This window comes from Falco biarmicus, chromosome Z, assembly GCF_023638135.1.
Source record: "Falco biarmicus isolate bFalBia1 chromosome Z, bFalBia1.pri, whole genome shotgun sequence".
NCBI classification, from domain to species: domain Eukaryota; kingdom Metazoa; phylum Chordata; class Aves; order Falconiformes; family Falconidae; genus Falco; species Falco biarmicus.
This window is the reverse complement of record NC_079311.1, coordinates 52,082,617-52,102,392: the sequence shown is the minus strand read 5'-3', so window position 1 is coordinate 52,102,392 and position 19,776 is coordinate 52,082,617. Positions and strand designations below refer to the sequence as shown.

At 40.5% G+C, this 19,776-nt stretch overlaps 1 protein-coding gene across 1 annotated transcript; it reads left to right on the top strand.

Moving 5' to 3' along the window:
• Positions 1-9,995: 9,995 nt before the first annotated feature.
• On the top strand, positions 9,996-19,519 carry TYRP1 (tyrosinase related protein 1). The gene is made up of 8 exons (XM_056324817.1): positions 9,996-10,160; positions 10,657-11,130; positions 12,508-12,830; positions 14,120-14,324; positions 15,271-15,438; positions 16,961-17,140; positions 18,506-18,652; positions 19,216-19,519. Exons 2-8 carry the CDS (start codon positions 10,749-10,751, stop codon positions 19,419-19,421), a joined length of 1,611 nt encoding a protein of 536 aa, XP_056180792.1. The 5' UTR covers positions 9,996-10,160; positions 10,657-10,748; the 3' UTR covers positions 19,422-19,519.
• Positions 19,520-19,776: the final 257 nt, after the last annotated feature.

Genomic DNA, 19,776 nt, shown 5'->3' with positions numbered 1-19,776 from the left:
GAAAGCAAGTGATATCAGGGAAAAGAGGAAAAGCTTCTACTCTCACCCTAAAGGTAAAAGGATGAACAAGGAAAATGTGTTCATGCTCTGGTGAGTAACAACTCAGGTACCAGAGTTTATTCAGGGACTCGTACTGTTTGACATTTCTACCAGTGAGCCAGAGGAGGCAACAGAGGGCAAGTACCTCAAATTTACATCTGATGCTAAAGGGTGGGCAGTCACCAGACTGAAGAGCCAGCCTTTAGTCCAGTGAGATCTGGACAGGGGGAGGAAAGGGCTGACAACACCATGAAAGTCAACAAGGGTGAGGCCAAGCCCTGACTTGGGAAGGGAAAGCCTTGCAAGGGTGCAGGCTGGGGCCAGCAGGGCCAGGGAGCAGCTGTGGGGGATGGATATGGACCGTCCTCTCTGCCCAGAGTTCATCAGATCCCCACATAAGTACAGAGGTGGCCACCAACATCGTAAATCTGGAGCCCTTGCCCCACAAGGAAAGGCTGCAGGACCAGAGCTGTTACAGCCAGGAGAAAGGACAGCTTTGAGGGCACTGACCAGCAGCCTGTCAAGGTTGGCTGCCAAAAACACAAGCCAGATTGTGGCCTAGAATAAAGACAGCCCAGCAGTGGAACTGCAGCGGGGAGAGGTTGTGCCATCTCCATCCTTTGAGTTTTCTAAGATCCAGCTGGATAAAGACCTGGAAAACCTGTGCTGAATTCAGTGTCAACCCTGCTTTGAGCAGGAGATTGGACTGATGAGATCATGTCCCTTCCAGCCCAAGAGATCCTCTCTCATTCTGTGCTTTTGCTCCTTTGGACCTAAGGTCTAGACAGCTACCTCAGCTTCTTTTGTATTTCTTCTTAAAAACATTCCAGGTCAAATCACTGGTAATATTAAATTCAACAACTGGGAGGGGAGGGGAGGGGAGTGAAATTTTATGTATTGAAACATCTTCTTGACTACCTATAATGTCTCTTTATAAATGTACAAATGTATAAATGAGTATCACTAGTATAAAATCTAACAGGGTATTAGAAGAGCAAGAAAAAACAAGCAAGTGTTTGTAAGAAATACAGATGAGGGAAAGACCTGAAAAGCAGACAGTTTTTTCAGAAAAGGATAACAGAATTAGAGACAAAGGCCTGATTTTAATTATGCTTGGTACTGTGCTTTGTAAACCACTAACAAAATCCACTGAGGTTGTAGGTGATGAAGAACCAGTGCACTGAGTGTGACTCACCACATGCTGCACCCACATGTTGTATTACACTGGCATTGACCCAAGGTGAGCCATACCCTGCTCAGAACTAGAACTAGGTCAGCGAGATTAAGTGGGGACACCAAAGAGTGGCCAGAAAGGCCTAGGACTGCCATAAACTGAAAGAGGAAAGACATTATTCAGAATCCTTGTAAGGACAAGCAATAAGAAACAACACAAGGACCCAGCACAGATGCTTGCAACACAGAGAAAAAACTGTAGAGTATAAAAACAGAGCTTTCAAAATAGAAAGTGAAAGACAGGATACTAGAAAGAATGGAAGAGAAAGAGCAGATCTGTAAGAATAGAAAAAGTAAGTCAGCTTCATCAGAGGTCCAACTTAAATGCCTCTATGCAAACACACCTAGCATGGGGAATAAACAAGAGAAGTTAGAGATGTGTGCACACCTGCAGGGCTACGATCTTATGGGCATCATGGAGACATGGTGGGATGGCTCCTATAACTGGAGTGTAGGAATGGAAGGATACAGGTTCTTTAGGAAGGACAGGAAGGCGAGATGAAAAGGGGGTGTCACCTTCTATGTCAATGACCAGCTGGGGTGCATGGGGCTCCGCCTGGGGATGGAAAGAGAGCTGACCGAGAGTTTATAGGTCAGGATTAAAGCAAGGGCAGGGACACGTGACATTATAGTGGGGATCTGCTACAGGCTGCCTGACTAGGAAGACTAAGAAGATGAGGCCTTCTGCAGACAGATAGGAGCAGCCTCATGTTTACAAGCCTTAGCCCTCATGAGGGCCTTCAACGATTCCGATATCTCTTGAGGGACAACATAGCAGGGCACATGCAGGAGCGGGCTGGAAATTAGTACCGTGCGTGGCAATCAGTTACCTGAGGGGAATGTGGTCGAGCTTGTAGGTCACGAACCCTGGGAGGACAAGGAGTGTGAATAGACACAACAATTAACATGATGAGTCATGCTGAGGGAGCATAGGGGAGTGGGGGACGGATGGTGCCCAGGAAAGGTAACACCTTGCTGTTAATTGATGGTAGTTAACCACCAATCGGGGATTGCCTAGTATGCAATGCTTAGCTTAAAGAACCAATCTGCTTAAAACGCGCAGCTTCTGAAAGTGTATAAAAACTCGTGCTTCTGTACAATAAATTGACATTTGCTTGCATCAAGCTGCGTCCCGTCTCTCCATCACAGCAGGCACAGGCAATGCAGGAGATTTCTGGAATCTTTCATAGTACCTTCCTTCTCAAAGTGATAGGGAGGCCGACAAGGAGAGGTGCTATGCTATGCTATGCTGGACCTTGGTCTCACCAGCAAAGAGGGGCTGGTGGAGAATGTGAAGCTCAAGGACAGACTCAGCTGCAGTGACCATGAAATGGCAGAGTTCAAGATCCTTAGGGCAGTGAGGAGAGTGCACAGAAAGATCACTACCCTGGACTTCAGGAGAGTTGTCTCTGGCCTCTTCAGGGATCTGCTTGGTAGAGAGAATACCATGGGATAAAGCCCTGGAGGGAAAAGAGGTCCAAGAAAGCTGGTTAATATTCAAGGATCACCTTCTTCAAGCTCAGGAGTGATGCATCCCAATGAAGAGAAAGTTGGACAAAAACCCCAGGAGGCTTGCATGGATGAACAACAAGCTCCTGGACAAACTCAAACACAAGAAGGAAGCTTAAAGAGGATGGAAGCAAGGAGAGGTAGTCTGGAAGGAATACAGAGAAATTTTCCAAGTGGCCACAGACTAGGTTAGGAAAGCTAAAGCCCTGGTAGAATAAAATCTGACCAGGGACATCAAGGGCAACAGGAAAAGCTTCTATAGGTATATTGGTGACAGAAGGAAGACTAGAGAAAATGTGGGCCCTCTGGAAGGAAATGGGAGACCTGTTAGTCCAGTACATGGAGAAGGCTGAGGTACTCAACAAATTTTTTGCCTCAGTCTTCACCAGAAAGTGCTCCAGTTACACTGCCTAAATCACAGAAGGCAAAGGCAGGGACTAGGAGAATGCAGAACCACCCGCTGTAGGAAAAAATCAGGTTAGAGACCATCTAAGGAACCTGAAGGTGCACAAGTCTATTAGATGTGATGATATCTATCCACGGGTCCTGAGGGAACTGGCAGATGAAGTGGCTAAGCCACTGTCCATCATATTTGAGAATTCGTGACAGTCCAGTGAAGTTCCCACTGACTGGAAAAGGGGAAACATAACCCCCATTTTTTAAAAGGAAAATAAGGAAATCAGGAACTCCTGGGAAACTACAGGCTGGTCAGTCTCACCTCTGTGCCTGGTAACGTCATGGAGCACATTATCCTGGAAACCATGGTAAGGCACATGGAAAATAATGAGGAGATTGGTGACAGCCAACATGGCTTCACTAAGGGCAAATTGTGTCTGACAAATTTGGTGGCCTTCTACGACGGAGTTACAGCATTGGTGAATGAGGAAAGGGTAACTAATGTTATCTACCTGGACTTGTGCAAAGCATTTGACACCGTCGCGCATGCCACCCTTGTCTCTAAACTGGAGAGACATAATTTTGATTGATGGACTGCTCAGTGGATAAGGAATTGGCTGGAAGGTCACACTCAAAGAGTCATGGTCAACATTTCAAGATCCAAGTGGAGACCAGTGACAAGTGGCATTCCTCAGGGAGTGGTATTGGGACTAGCCCTGTTTAACATTTTGGTCAGCAACATGGATACCAAGATTGAGCGCACCCTCAGCAAGTTTGCTGATGACACCAAGCTGAGTGATGCAGTCAACACACTGGAGAGAAGGGATGCCATCCAGAGGGATCTTGCCAGGCTTAAGAGGTGGGCCTGTGCAAACTTCATGAAGTTCAACAAGGCCAGGTGCAATGTTCTGCATGTGGGTCAGGGCAATCCCAAACTCAAATACAGGCTCAGTGGAGAATGGATTGAGAGCAGCTTGAGGAGAAAGGCTTTGGGCCATTGGTAGCTGAGAACCTTGACATGGCCCAGCAATGTGCACTTGCAGCCCATAAAGTCAACTGCATCCTGGGCTGCATCCAAAGAAGCATGGCCCGCAGGTTGAGGGAGGTGGTTCTCCCCCTCTGCTCTCATGAGACCCCACTTGGACTAGTGCATTCAGCTCTGGAGTCCCCAACATAAGAAGGACATGGGCCTGTTGGAGATGGTCCAGAGGAGGGCCCCAAAGATGATCAGCGGGCTGGAGCACCTCTCCTATGAAGACAGGCTGAAAGAGCTGGGGTCCTTTAGCCTGGAGAAGAGAAGGCTCTGGGGAGACCTTATAATCAGCCTTCCAGTACTTAAAGGGGGCCTACAAGAAAGCTGGAGAGGGACTTTTTACAAAGACATGTAGTGATAGGACAAGGAGTAATGGTTTTAAACTGAAAGAGGATAGATTTAGGTTAGATATTAGGATAGAAATTCCTTACTGTGAGAGTGGTGAGACACTGGAACAGGGCGTGTGGAGAACCTGTGGATGCCCCATCCCTAGAAGAGTTCAAGGTCATGTTGGGTGGAGCTTTTTGTAACCTAGTCTAGTAGAAGATGTTCCTGCCTGTGGCAGGGGGGTTGAAACTAGATGATCTTTAAGGTCCCTTCCAACCTAGTCTATGAAAAACAATACTTTCAAAGTGAATGGTCTGGCATTAATGCCAGGGGGAGGGGAGGCAAGAAGTGCCTATGAACCAAAAAACATAATCGTAGGATCCAATACAGCTACTGTATGCTGACAGCTTCTTCCTGATGATGTAGATGCATGTGCAAGTAAGTATTTTATTTTTGACTAGTACGCATTTATCAAGGGTCACTGTCCAACAAGAAGTGTGGGAAAACCTGGCTTGTACTGTGAGCAGCCACGCTTCATTTTTCCATCTTGGTTCAGACACATCAGGAGATATTCCTTCAAAAGTATCGCATGAAAAAGTGGAAGCTGGGGGCTGGGGGGGGGGGGAGGGGGGGGGGGGCGGGGGGGAGGAAAAAAAAAAAAGGAAATAAGCTTTACAATATTTGTACTGTCAATACTGACATATCAGGACCTTGACATTTACCCCAAAAGTGGCTTTAACAAGTGCTTACTGCTGTTATCAGCTATCTGTGCCATCAGTCTCTGCACGCTTATCAAAAAGCCCTGTTCTTTTGGAAATTCAAAAGTTTGGTTGTTTATTAATATATATTTTCATTGGTTTTAAAACTGTTTTGTCATTAAATTTGTTATTTTGTAAGATGTGAGATGTTGTCAATTGGTTCCAAAGTCTGTCTAGTTCATTTTGCATAAAAATCTAGATTTCTTTAGTTTACTGCAGTACAATGGAATTGTCTTATAGTTAAAATTGTAAAATCTATTCAAATATGTTTGTATCTGAAATTTTTCATTTCTTCCCAAAACTGAAATTTATGTAATTATTTTCTTTTTCAGAAAAATGCTTTTCAAAGGAACATCTTATAAAAATCAAACAAAACCCAATGATCAAAGTGGTTTGTAGCCATGCTATCTCCTGCAAAATATACTGCTAGGCTTGCCATGAAACTGGTACCATAATCAAGACATTTAATATAATCTGTGTCTTAAAATAGGATACTTTTCCTGCAGGTATGAACATGTGTTTGGTGAATGTTAAAGTACAAATCATTAAATTCACAACTTTAACCAATTTGTTTCATATGAACTCATATACCCTTCAACTACTTCAGTTATCTAACCATGCAACATTACACTGTGATGACATATATAAACAGGTAAACATTGCTCTTGAGGGATGCCCAAGCACAGCTCAACAGCGAACACAGTGCAGAGTCCCAGATTCCCTCCCTGGGTAGCTCAGAGCAGCTGTTGGGCTTAGAGCACAGTGGCACCCTTGCAATCATAGACACACAAGGGTGGAAGGTGAAGGTGTCGGACCAGCAATAGCTGGCTGCTCCCCATGGGAAGGGAGCCAGGAGCTGAAGGTGAATGTTAGCCAGCCTGGGCACAGACAGGAACTGCTGAGCAGCTGCAACACGGCTCAGACAGGGTAGCAGGAACAGCTTCTGCTGAAAAGCCCTTCCCCTGGCTTCTGGCTTCTCGTCAGTGATAGAGAAGTCCTTCAGTTTGTGCTAATCAGCACCTTAATGAACATTGCTGAGGCTCTTAACTCATCCCATCGAGACCCCCATAGGGAGTGTATGCACTTAGGGTGTTAGTGGAACATGGAATCCCACTCAGATTTTTCACAAACATTTCAGAGGTTCTGCCAGCTTTACTGGAGGAGCTGGTCTTCCATTTTTGCCCTCTAAAGTCCTTAGGAGAAGTTCTGTAACTTCAATTGAACTCTTTCCTTTGTTGGAGGGGAGAGGAGGAGGAATGGTTAAAATGACCTTGTTTCTTTAACTTTGAATGTGAAAGCCTCATTTAGTCAGAAAAAAAGAAAAAAGTAATTTCATATTTTCCAATATGTACATCACCAGTTATCTCAAGAAATACTGACATTTTCAAGTTGAGGTAAAGGTCTGGGAGTGCTGTATGATCCGTGAACAAATTCTAGCATACCTACCATCTCAGGTAATTCCTTTCCATGAAAAATGCAAGTTTACTTTATAAAATGATTGACAAAACTATCTTTTTTCCAGTACTCTTCTCCTTACAACTTGCCTGCACTTTCAATAAACCTTATTTTATTTATGTGTAGGTATAAAGCAAAGCAAAAGTGAGTCATCTGTGTTAATAATAACAACAATCTCTCTATAAAACACTAGAACTGTATACCATATGCAGTGCATAGAAATATCATTTTATATAAAAATATGTGAAAGTATATTTCCCAGTTTAAATGAAAAGTTGACAGTGGCTTCTCATACTCATTTTAACATTTTTAGAATCTAATAAATTAAAAATAACTTTCCTTGAATTTTGGTATATAATATATACATTTTCATTCTAGAAAATTATATTTTCACATTTTCACATCTAGACACAGATGAGTATTAAGTGTCCTCTGGTAACTCATTTTTCAGAAGGAAAGATCCCATACAGCATTTGGATTCATGTGTGAACCCAAATTTTCTGAACATTTGTGTTGTACTAAGGTGTTTAAGAAGCAGAAGGTCAGTTCTGACTCATCTTCAAAGGCACCGCTTCATATAAGTGATATTTAGCTCTGCTTTTTTCATAAAAGCAGCATTATTTTGTTCTACTGGGAAGGAAAAAAAAAATCAAAACAATTCAAAGTTGGCTCTAAACTGAGGAGCTGCTTTATTTTGTGAAAATATTGACTAATGATGGTACTTACAAGAAGAAAACAAAACAAACAACACTAAAAACTTACAAAAAGAAGCTAAGGCATTTAAGACTTAGCCAAGATCCACAGGTGATGCAAATCGTCAATCAGTTTACACCAGTTGAAGATGAAGCTGTTGATTTCTAAACCCTCGGAAGGTTTGGAAACCTTCACCCTAAGACTGTGATGGTGAGGATTACCACAGTTGTATCTTCATTTCAGATGCTCATTTGTCCACTGCTAAATTCACCCACTTGACCACTCCAATATTCCATTCACAAACACTAGTAGTGTGGTGTCATCACACCAGAAGTACTACACAAATAACAGTAATAACGCTAAACTTCTTCCCATGCAACTTAGGTGAAGTCAGCAAAATCTAGTTTTTCTAGGAGTCCATGTGTCTTGAGATTGGGCAATAAAAATCTTAGTTAACTACACTAGCTCTCAAAGTACATAATAGTTTAAAGAATTTGTAAATCTTGGGCACTGAGTAAATATCTAAGGTAGCTCCCAAAGAACTGATGGTTGACTCTGTAGCTAATAGCATGAGGTGAGACAGAACCAGCACATCAGCTTTCATTATCACTCAAGCGCAAGCAGAACTGGCTACATTTTCGTAACATCCTCCAGTAGGTTAGACTATAGGCCACAGCTAAACCTCGTGTGGCTGCATACAGACCTGGTCTCAGCATCAAGAACTGTTTACACAAGGAAAACTATGCAAACTATACACAAATGTCTAGCATATTAACTAACTCTTTTTGCAGGACTTATAGTCCACACAGGCAATTAGTGAGCTAGAGGTTCACACACTGACATTTTCCGCATTATCTTGCTTATGTAGACAAGCTCTTTCTGAACAAAGACACAGAAACAGATGTTGTGCATTTGGATAATCTCCAAAGTCAAATCTTTCCAGGCACAGTAGGGGAGCAGGAGTCTTTAAGGGCAAGAATATAAAAATAAATACTATAAAAGGGCTTGCATACCGCCAAACTGTTCAGCGAGATTTCCAGCAGGAGACCCAGGGGAACATCTAGGTGCAAAGAAGGGAAATGATCCTCAGCTGCACAGCTCTAGTAGCTTGCTGAACAAAATTCATAGGTGATGGCTATGCAGAAGGCTTACAAAAGGTGTGCATCATGTTCATCATTATAAGGGGAAGTTTTATGATGGCAGGCAACCACAGTCAGTATATCTGTTTGCTCTTCTTAACTGGGGTTTTGTCTAAGGAGCTGGATTTTTCCCTTCTAAGTTTGTTATGAATTTGCTGTCTTTGCTGATGTTCATAGCTAAAATCTGTATGCTGCTTCTTTGATCTGAGAGTTCTTTTCAGATAAAATGTCAAGAATCTTTTTACTAGCTCTGGTTTATGTTCTGATGCAATAATAGTGAATTTGGGTTGCATGTTCCAAAAGACATGTTCAAAGAGAAAAGGTTTGAGCTTGGAAAGAAGCAGGGTACAGAACGGGCTACTAAAGAAGAGAAAACAGGCTCAAATGGAGAGTAAAATGAAAACCAGAAAAGGGAAGAGTTTTATTTAAGGATTATCAAACATTCCTATCCACAAATGGAGAATGAATGAAAGATATGGAGAAATGTGCTAAAAGCCTTCATGCCACACTGAAGCAAGCTATAGCATGGTTGGTTACACAAGACCCAGATGGCAATGTTCACTGCTGTGGTTCATGGCAGGCTAGTAAGAATAAATGCACAAAATAACCTATTACATTGGCCTGTCAGAATTGTGTGCACTCTCACATTTTGACTTGCATATAGAGAAGCAGGAGTAGATTATCCATTTTCTGCCCAATGTGAGTTACACTGTGGCTGAACCTTTTTCCAGAAAACTTGTTGATGTGCTTTGTTGGTGTCAGTTCAGATGCTTCTTGACAAAATATCTTCATCCCTTGAAAGCCACCCTTATTGATAGATAAGAAAGAGAGCAAAAGCTTGAATAAGGCCAGTATTGCTCCACGGAGGTTGTCCTTGCAAAGAATAGAGAAGCATTTTGTTAATTTCAGATATTTTTTTTCTGTTTCTTTATTTCATTACCTTTCATAGCACCTTCTCAGAATTTAGCATTTCATTTCATACTTCAATATGATAATTGTCTTACTATTTGATTATCAAAAAAATAGTTAAACTTAAAGCTGTACATTTAAGATTGGAGTGTTTTATTTTCTAAATAATGTATCTTTATCACTTACTTTGGCCTGATCTTGGAAATGCTATTTGAAGAATTATTTTTTTTAATGTCTGTTGAATGTGAATTTCCCCAGTGTTCTTTGTCTGTTTTCAAGTGAGCCTTTCTTTGCAAGTAATTAAAAGAAAAAAGGAAAAAAAAAAAAAAAAAACCAACAACCAAAAACGTTCACAGTTGTTCTGTTTTGAATTCAAGTATTTGTCTCTGACCTTTGCTAAAACTTGGAAAATCACAAGGAGATAAGCATGAAAGAAATCATGTGCTGTTCAAGTACTTAAAGTCCAGGGAAATGCACTGAAGTAGAAAGGGGATTAATAGAAGAAGGAGGGTGAGGCCAAGCCATACTGTGTTGGTAGGAGAAGGATTAGTAGGCAGACTGAACAAGGAGAGAAATTAGCAGCGCTTATTTCGGGTTAGACACAGCCATAGGACGTGCAGAGATAGAACAGGATCTCAGCAGAGGAGAGGTGCCAGAAAGAAAGAACAGGTACAATGCATGAAGCGTTGTAGCTTCACTTTCTGGTAGAGCTGCCGTTAGACAATAGCAAGGGAACACAGACGGGAACTGCTGAGTAGAGAACAAGTTACACTAGTTAAGTGCAGAAAAGAAGGGCAAGAACGGGGAAGGGGAGGGAGGGTTGGGAAAAAGGGTTCAAAAAAACTCGTGCCTCAGACAGGTTTTAGCATTTTGTGGTAGTGAAATAAATCTGGCTGGCAGATGTACAATGCAAATGAACATTTGGGAAGTCAATGATCAAATATAGCTCCGGGGTGTTATTGTCTTTTGTGCAGATAATGAGAGAAGAACATTAGTGTCTGTAGTCAGAGTTTGTTTTTTCCAGTTAGAATATTGAAGTGCAGGGTTTGGAGGAATGTTCTGGGGTGGAAGGGGTAGCCTGGTGGTTTGTATCACTTTTTTTAATTACCCTTTCTCTTTCCCCCCTGCTCCCGTCATCCCCATCCCCACCCCACCCACCCTCCAGAGGGAGCTGGGTGTCCCATTGCAGGAGAGAAGAAGTCAGCGTGTGTGGACAGCCAGCTCTTGGAAGGAGCTGGCTCTGCCGGATCCACCATCATGCAGTTCCCTGTGCTACTGCTGCTTTCCCTGCCACCGCTTCTTAGCATTCTTGGGCAAGCTGGAGCTCAGTTCCCTCGCCAGTGCGCTACCGTCGAATCCCTGAGGAGTGGCATGTGTTGCCCAGACTATTTCCCGGTGTTTGGGCCAGGCACCGACCGGTGTGGCGTGTCTACAGGGAGGGGTCGGTGCGTACAGGTGACTGTCGATTCGCGGCCCCACGGCCCACAGTACATCCATGATGGGCGGGATGACCGTGAGCAATGGCCCATACGCTTCTTCAACCAAACCTGCCGCTGTAATGGTAACTTTTCTGGTTACAATTGTGGGTCATGTCGCCCTGGCTGGAGTGGACCTACCTGTAGCCAACGAATCAATATAGGTAAGAGCATCAGAAATATAACATAAAAATTGCCTCTTTGCAGTGCTTGCTTATAAATGTACTTAGCGTATTTCTTTTCTTTAAAATACAAAATGCCTCTTATATTTATTTAGCAAATGTATGTCATCATAGAGGTTATTAAGGCAGCTATAGATAACTTGTTTAGTCTGCGTACGAAGCACCTGCATTTGCTACCCAATAAAAGGCAGAAGCAAAACCTGTAGTCATTGCAGGATTAGGACCAAGCCCATTAAGCAATAGAACATCCAGGCTGAAAAAACTGTATTCTTTGGAATTATTTAAGAGTAAACCAATGTATATAGACACGTATGTGTGTTTGTGAGTATGTCTGGGAATAATACATACCTAGATATCACATTTAATACCTTCTAGTATATCTGACTACTTCAAGTGTGACAGAAGCTCTTTTAATTCAAAATCCCATAATTAATTTCTAAACTATGTACCCGGCCTTGTAATTTTTTACTTACCTAGTTGTTTTTGATGTCTTTAGAAGTCTTAATCCATGACAATGAGCTATTCGGATGAATCAGCACAGGGATTGATGGACCTTTCTGAGAGTTCTCCAGTTTCAGTTTAGTCCAGAATATCAGTAAAGAGATGTCTAATGTTCTTTTAAACAGATATGAAATCCTTATGGGACTGGAAAAATGTTGAATATTGTAGGTAAATTTAAAGACAAGCAAGCTTGGAGACTGATCCTTGTCAAGTCAAAACCATCTGAATGAAAAAGATTTCAGTCTTTACTAGTGAAGGTTTAAAGGTGGTTTTGAAATCCAGTAAAATCCATAATCCTCCCAAATGAGTGATGGGTTCTGTTGACATGTGAAACAACAGGTCTCTAGCACAAATGTGCAGTGCCTCTTACAGAAACAGAAATCAGCACTGACATTATTTTTAACTGACAGGAAACACTCCATGAACATGAGTTTGTTCCAGCAAGGGTTAACAAAGGATGAGTTACCAATTCAAAAGTTTAACAATAAGATTCCTTAAAAACTACTTTTTGAGAGCTGTAGGAAAGATCTTAGGTTTTTATTCATCCTTTGAGCTCCAAGAAGCAAACTAGAAAGTAGGAAGTATAACTGATGAATTGGATCTGCTAAGCCAGATTGCACCCCCTGACGCTCTGGCCTGTTCTCATTAACAATGATATTCTGATAACAATGATTCTGATAATAAATAACATTTTCAATTTACACTCAATACTCTATGAATTGCCCCAATAAAAAATGGATGAATGCTTGAGGAAGAAGGGACTTACCTGGGATTAATAGGAGCAAAATAGATAAATCCTGTGATATCAGACTTGAGTGTCTATTACTTTGGTAACTTGCTGCTTCTATATCCTGACAGTCAGGAGGAATCTTTTGGATCTGAGCGCAGAAGAAAGGAGGCGTTTTGTGAATGCCTTACACGAAGCCAAGGTGACGATCCATCCTGACATTGTTATTGCCACACGAAGACGTGAGGAAATATTTGGACCAGATGGCAACACACCACAATTTGAAAATATCTCCATTTATAACTACTTTGTGTGGTCTCACTATTATTCTGTCAGGAAGACTTTCCTTGGTCCGGGGCAGCAGAGTTTTGGAGGAGTTGATTTCTCTCATGAGGGACCAGCTTTTGTCACATGGCATAGGTACCATCTACTGCAGCTTGAAAGAGACATGCAGGTAAAGTTCACATTAATGCTGAGCCTTGTGTTCATGCTGTGTTTTGTACAGTTAAAGAGATTATCCCCATATTCCAACAAGCAAAATTATAGCAGCTCTTTCTACACATAGAAATAATTCTGCTTGAATTTCAGTAACTCATTATGTATACTGCAATCCATAAAGTACATTTTGACTTTAGAAATTTAGACTGTCATTGTTAAAGAGGTGCATTCCTTCGGAGCAATGGAAAACATAAAAGCTACATAAAAATCTCCTGTAAAAATAGATATAAATTCTTGATATATCCATAGAAGGCATTTTATTAGACCAACAAAAGTTATTGTCAGCGTTATTTTTAATATCAAGGCCACGATTCTTGATTAAGTTAGACTAATCAAAGCAGCAGAAATTCTAAAGTATTACAGAGATTGCTTGGGGATTCAGAATCACATTTTATTTGCATAATTAGTGTAACTGGTTAAAGAAATTGGTTTTTCGTTATACTCCGTTCCACAAATCAGTGATTCTTTTGTTTCCCTTTCCTTGTGTGGACCTATCCATAAAAGAAATACATTCTTTTATGGACCATCATCCTTCTTAAAGAAGAGAGAATTAAGTTTTCAAGGTCAGGATTAAACTGTCTTTGAAATCATTTCAAGTGTTTCTACTAGCGTCAGTGGCTCTGTATCAGGCTAAGGCACGATCTCCCTTCAAAAACACATTTGACATCAGTGGCATTTCATTATGTGGAAGCCCTGAGGAGTTCTAGCTTTTGGTGATTTAGTACATATTCCTATTTATGTCAGTAAATGTAATCATTAGTTAAGCTAATTTGGCTGGCCAACACATCCTGTTATATAAATATTGAAAGTCAGGACACACTCCAGAACTTTTCCATCTGCTCAGTCATTCCACAGTTGGCTTAGTTACTTTGTGTGCTATAAACACTGCTGCTGTTGACAGGCCATTAAAAATATTTGGAAAAATGGGATATCAGTATTAAGTAATGTGTATTAGTATTCATGATATAGTTTCATGGAAGAAACACTGTCTTATTTAATGAGGGAGATCTATGACTCAATTCAATAGTCCAATTATCTGTTTTGTTGAAAAAAGGCATCAGTGTTAAAAACTACCAAAAGCTTTTACATTGATTTCATGGATTTTCCATAGATTTCCTATCCTCCATAAGTCATGACTCTAACTCTTACTAAGATGTGTTTAACCGTATTTTAAAATCCTTCTAGCAGTACATATTATAGCTTTCTGGGTCACACATGTAGTAACACCATATTTATGTGGTTTAGAACATGCTGCAGGACCCCACATTTGGGCTGCCATACTGGAACTTTGCAACAGGACAAAACACCTGTGATATCTGCTCGGATGACTTGATGGGAGCTAGAAGCAATTTTGATGTTTCTCTTATCAGCCAGAACTCAATCTTCTCTCAGTGGCGAGTGTTGTGTGAAAATATAGAAGACTATGAAACATTGGGAACTATCTGTAACAGTAAGTATGACTGCTGACAGATATCTGGAAAGAAAATCCTTTTAATAATAAATACATAAAATACTTTACATTGGAATGGCTTTTCCAAGCCCAAAAGTCTTAAAGTGATATTTGAATACTCTTGTTCTGAGTTTCATCAGTGTTCTGAGATAGTACATGCTCATCATCTGTCTTGCACTGAGGCACCAAGCAGCTCAAAATTTGATCAGGAGCCTGTAGTACAGGAAAAGCTAAATGTTTTGACTTCTTTCTTATGCAGTATCTATTCATCTCCTATACCATAAATAATTAAATCTAGCAGTTGCATTTCTTAACTGAAGCTAAAGTTTTCTTCTGACTACTCCACTTACCACCTTTACAGCATTCTGCTCCTAAAACATCTAACAAATCCCCATGTTAACTATGTGGAACATGTTTTGAATGTGAAGAATATTGAATCCAAGCACATCTACCTCAGCTACAAGAGATAAAAAATACCAGCGAGATTCTTGTATGGTCATCACCTTCAAGCCACAACTCAGCATCTTCAAGGAAATAGGGGAGGAAACAGGGAAAACCCACAATACTGGGGTTTATTCACCAACATAATCAACTATAGTCTTTTCCCCAGCTACTCTATCAGGATATCCTCAAAACCTTTGTCCTAGTTATCACCAAGAAATCACATTTAAAAGCTATAGAAAATTTTCCCAGAGCATTTACAGAATCACAAATTTCAGTAACAGTTTTCTAGATGTTTTTTTAAAATCCTGGTGCAAAGGATCTGACACACAGGACCCCATGAAGATTCATGTCTTTGTCTGACATAAGGAACTGACCCATTCGCTCAGTTTAAGTGTCATTTGTGAGGGTTTGAGGTTTTCCCCCATGGCTGCCATTAGAAAGATGCAGACTCTTGCCTACTGTTTTGCAGCATTATTGTTTTCTCTCTTCTCTCCACTCCTAGGCACTGAGGGTGGTCCCATCCGAAGAAATCCTGCTGGAAACGTTGCACGGCCTATGGTACAGCGTCTCCCAGAGCCTGAGGATGTTGCTCAGTGTTTGGAAGTTGGTGTATTCGACACTCCTCCTTTCTATTCCAATTCAACAGACAGTTTCCGTAACACAGTAGAAGGTAACTATGGCAAATAAAAGGAACTCAGACAACTCCAAATAAGTCAAGGGAGCCAGCTTGCCACTTTTCGTATTGGAAGTATGACTTTGGAGACAGTCTATTGGACACTAAGAACACATTGTTCTTAGCATAAAGTATTAGTTTAGTATTAAGTGGAAATAAATTACTTTATAGCTTATGTCAATTCTTTCAATGTTTAAAAGCCTCAAAAGTCTGTCACTAAGTAAAAACTAGCTGAGATCAGTTCCTTGCAAGTAATAGGTTGCCATTGCTGAAAAGAGACAGCCTTTGCCTGCTTATTGATTCATCTGCATCCTTAAATGAGGCAAACAAGTGATGATCACTGTTACTTTTGTATATGAATTAAAACCAACAAAAGCAAGTAATACAAATTGTTGCAAGCCTTGGTAGTGTTTAATGAAATGGTACTGAAGTAGTAACTGATGTCTGGATACAGGATGTACTGCTACATGTTAGTTCTTCTCTCTGAGCCGTATGACTTGTTCTTTAACCTCTACACATATAAAATAAAATTTTCTGTCACTGGTATCTGAACACACATACACTAGCACAGAAATCAGCCTAAAGATTTGATTCATGCTGTTCAGCCATTATCCTGACAACTGCTTCTGTGCTTTATAATCCAGAGTTTTTAACAGGAAGGACTAGGATTCATGAGAAAAGATTACCAAGTCACAGTTCATATCCTTGCCAGACCTCCCATAGATCCTCTGGCTCTTTTGAAGAGGGGTAACACCTATGATGGGAAGGATCTGCTCCATTTTCTTTCTCTTGGAGAACAAAACAGGAATCTACACCAACCTTTTAAGTATATATGAAGGTTTTAGATACTTACCACATTTGACAAATGGGCTATCAATATCTAGGTACATAAACAAGGCTTTAGCCAATGAACTGCACAGACTCTTCTCTGCAAAGTTTGGCCAAAGCTTGAAAACAAGAGAGGTTTTCGTGATGCTTCAGATCCTGACATTGACATGAGAGTTATGAGGTGTTCCGCACTAACAGAGTTGCATAGGGTATCTTCACTGAAAAAACAGCACATGAAACTTCCTGAGGTGTGTTGGCAGTAAGCTTCTAAATGATGTATTGAAACATAAAAGTTGGCTCATTAAGATAGATGGCAACATATACACACTTAAGTCAGCCATAGGAAACACATGCAATCATTTCAGTTATGCTGAAACATGTAGGTCGCAAATATATACCTTCATTTCCATCCTATGATGTGTTTATTTTGGCCATTTTTTGCATTAGATCTCAGCCACCCCATATTCTACATTCTCAGCATTCTTTTGTAAAGACAATTTTAATCTCAAAATTATGCATGCTAACGACATTTCTCAAATGACAGTAGATAAAGAATTAGCTACTTCGTTATGTTAAGCAAGGCAACGCAACGTGACAGCCTTTCAGAGAAAAAAGTATCCAGCTGGGACTGCGGTTTCCAAACAAAATCTTCACTGGGATATTTTGTGTTCTTCTTTGTTTGCATATTCAGGGTACAGTGATCCTTCAGGGAAATACGACCCAGCAGTTCGAAGTCTTCACAACTTGGCTCATCTGTTTTTGAATGGGACTGGAGGGCAAACTCATTTATCACCAAATGATCCCATTTTTGTCCTCCTGCACACATTTACTGATGCTGTTTTTGATGAGTGGCTGAGAAGGTATTCTGCAGGTAATGTGTTCATGGACAGAGGCAGGATGGGTGGCTGTCAGTCTTTGTAGTCACAGGAACTCAGCTGCTTGTTGTGGGACAGCAAGATGCCCCTAAGCTTAGAAAAAAGGACTAGTATTTTAACAGTATCGTTAACAAAGGTAGTATAATAACAGGCAAGCTCCCTTCATCACCTCATTGACATCCATTTTCACATCGCTGTCTGTGAAGGGACTTGGCCAGAGATACCAGACACAATTCAAGAAAAGGAAATGTGGAAATACATTGTCTCCATAAAGCAAAAACAGTGTAACCACAGAAGGTCTAAATATTTCACGGAAGTTCTGTTGCTGTGCAGAGTAAATACCTATGTTTCTTCTTGTCAAAGATCAGATGCCATGCACACCTTCGTGATTCATTTTGACCACCTTTTTTACTACCAGCATTCCATAACCATTTCCATATCCTTTCAAAGGATGGTCAGTGTTGCTGCCCTTGCTTCTTTAACTCCAAAAAGAGGAAAGAAAGAGAATACGGGAGTAATTGAAGGAGAGGGAGGAAGAAAGTACAGAAGGAAAGAACTTTACAGAAGGAAAGAAGGAAGAATAAAGAAATAAAGAAAGAGGATATTGGCATCAGTGAACTGGGGGTAGAAATCTGTGTAATCCTAGTGTCTGTGCATTGGTCTGCACAAAACAGTGACTGTATTCCTCTTAGGACAATCCAGCCCCTCTTCTTCTACAGAAGATAGCTGCTGATGTGCAACTGAGACTTCTTTGTGCAGCTTCCACAACCTACCTCATGTATTTTTCCCATATCAACTATCATGTCAACTAGATAAATTGTATCCCCTTGTGGTACTTACATGTCCTATCACAAGCTTTTGCATCAGCTTACCAAGATGAATTTTTTCTTCCTTTTTTTTTTTTTTTTCCTTCAGCTGACTTCCTCCTGATTTACCATAACATTGAAAAAAACTTCACCAGAGTTCATATCAGCTGCCCTCTTGAACTGCATGAGAGTGCTCTTCATCACTGTTTCAATCAGACAAAGCCAGACTATAGCAAAAAGGTTTTCCAAGTCCTCCATATATATATTTGTTCTTTTCCTTGTGAGAAGAAATGAGAAGCATGAGACAGACAGAAAGTTTTACAATTTACTGGTGGTCTCTGTTAAAAAAAGTGCGTTAGTGGTCTTGATTTTGGACAGAGCAGAGTCCTTCATTCTCTACCTGTCACACTGCAAAACCAATCCTTCTGGATAAATTTAGGTTAGGAAAAAAAAATAGGTACTCAAAACCCAGAGTAGTTCTTGGAAAACAAAAATGAAGTAGTGCAAATTGTTTTGATTTTTATTTAAGAACTGTGATCTGACTTTTAACTTTAGATATCTCAACATATCCACTGGAGAATGCCCCTATTGGACATAACAGACAGTACAATATGGTGCCTTTCTGGCCCCCCGTTACCAATAATGAAATGTTTGTTACTGCACCGGAAAATCTGGGATACAGCTACGAAGTCGAGTGGCCAGGTAAACTGTCTAACCTAGATACTCCCTCTTTTTTTTCCATCATGCCTTTCTTCCTTTAAGTTTATGCATCGTACAAAAAAGTTGGTTCAAATTTCACAAACAATACTTGATGCCTTTGTAAAGGTCTGTTTCTCTTTTCTTTTCTTTCTTGGCTTTCCAAATCAGTTGTGTTTGGGATTTAGCACAGCTAAACAGCTACTGATTATAGATTGTTCCTACATGAAGCTCTCACTATTCACTTCAATTTTGGGAGAAGTACTCATTTGGATCTAAACCTTGCAGAAGGTCCTTATTCCTGTACCATACGCCTTCATTAAATCACTACAGAGACTGCAAATCCCTCACAAACCAGGTAGCAGAAGGAAGGGCCAGGACTGTCTTCAGAGTGTTACAAGAGAGACTGAAATTTTCTTACATTTTGGAACACATATTATCGATCAAAATTGAAATATTTCTACTTCATGACATATTCAATAATGACAGATACTGAGCTTTGTTCTGTTCCTCTGATGATGATCCATGTACTTGACATGTAGTTTTGCCTGTTGCTTTCCTTCCTGTAGGTCGAGCTCTTCGTGTCACAGAGATTATAACTATTGCAATAGTGACTGCACTGGTTCTTGTTGCAATTATCTTCGCTGCTGCTACATGTATTGTACGTGTCAAGAAAAATAAGGATGAGTTGCATCAGCCTCTTCTTACTGACCAGTATCAGCACTACTCAGATGACTATGATGGCATACCGACACCAAGCCAGTCTGTTGTTTGAAGAGATGGCACTTTCTTGCATCTGACTGAAGCCGTTTATTTTGATGTATTTTATAAATGGTGGTCATTCACCTGCTTTAAAATAAAGAGCATAAACTGTCAGCTGTCTTGATATGTTTGCTTCTAGCTCCTCCTGTTTCATCACACTTATGCATTAATATTTTTAATTATTAATTATTAATTAAATTAAATTAAAATTTAAAATAATTAAATTAACAATTAATAATTATGCATTTATAAGTTAATTTTGCAATGCTAATTCTGTGTTGATTTTAACAGAACTCTGCTAACTCTTCAGGGCTCCCCTGCAAGCCTTCTTCATAAAATCTGGTAAAATTTAGTTAACTTGTCAACAG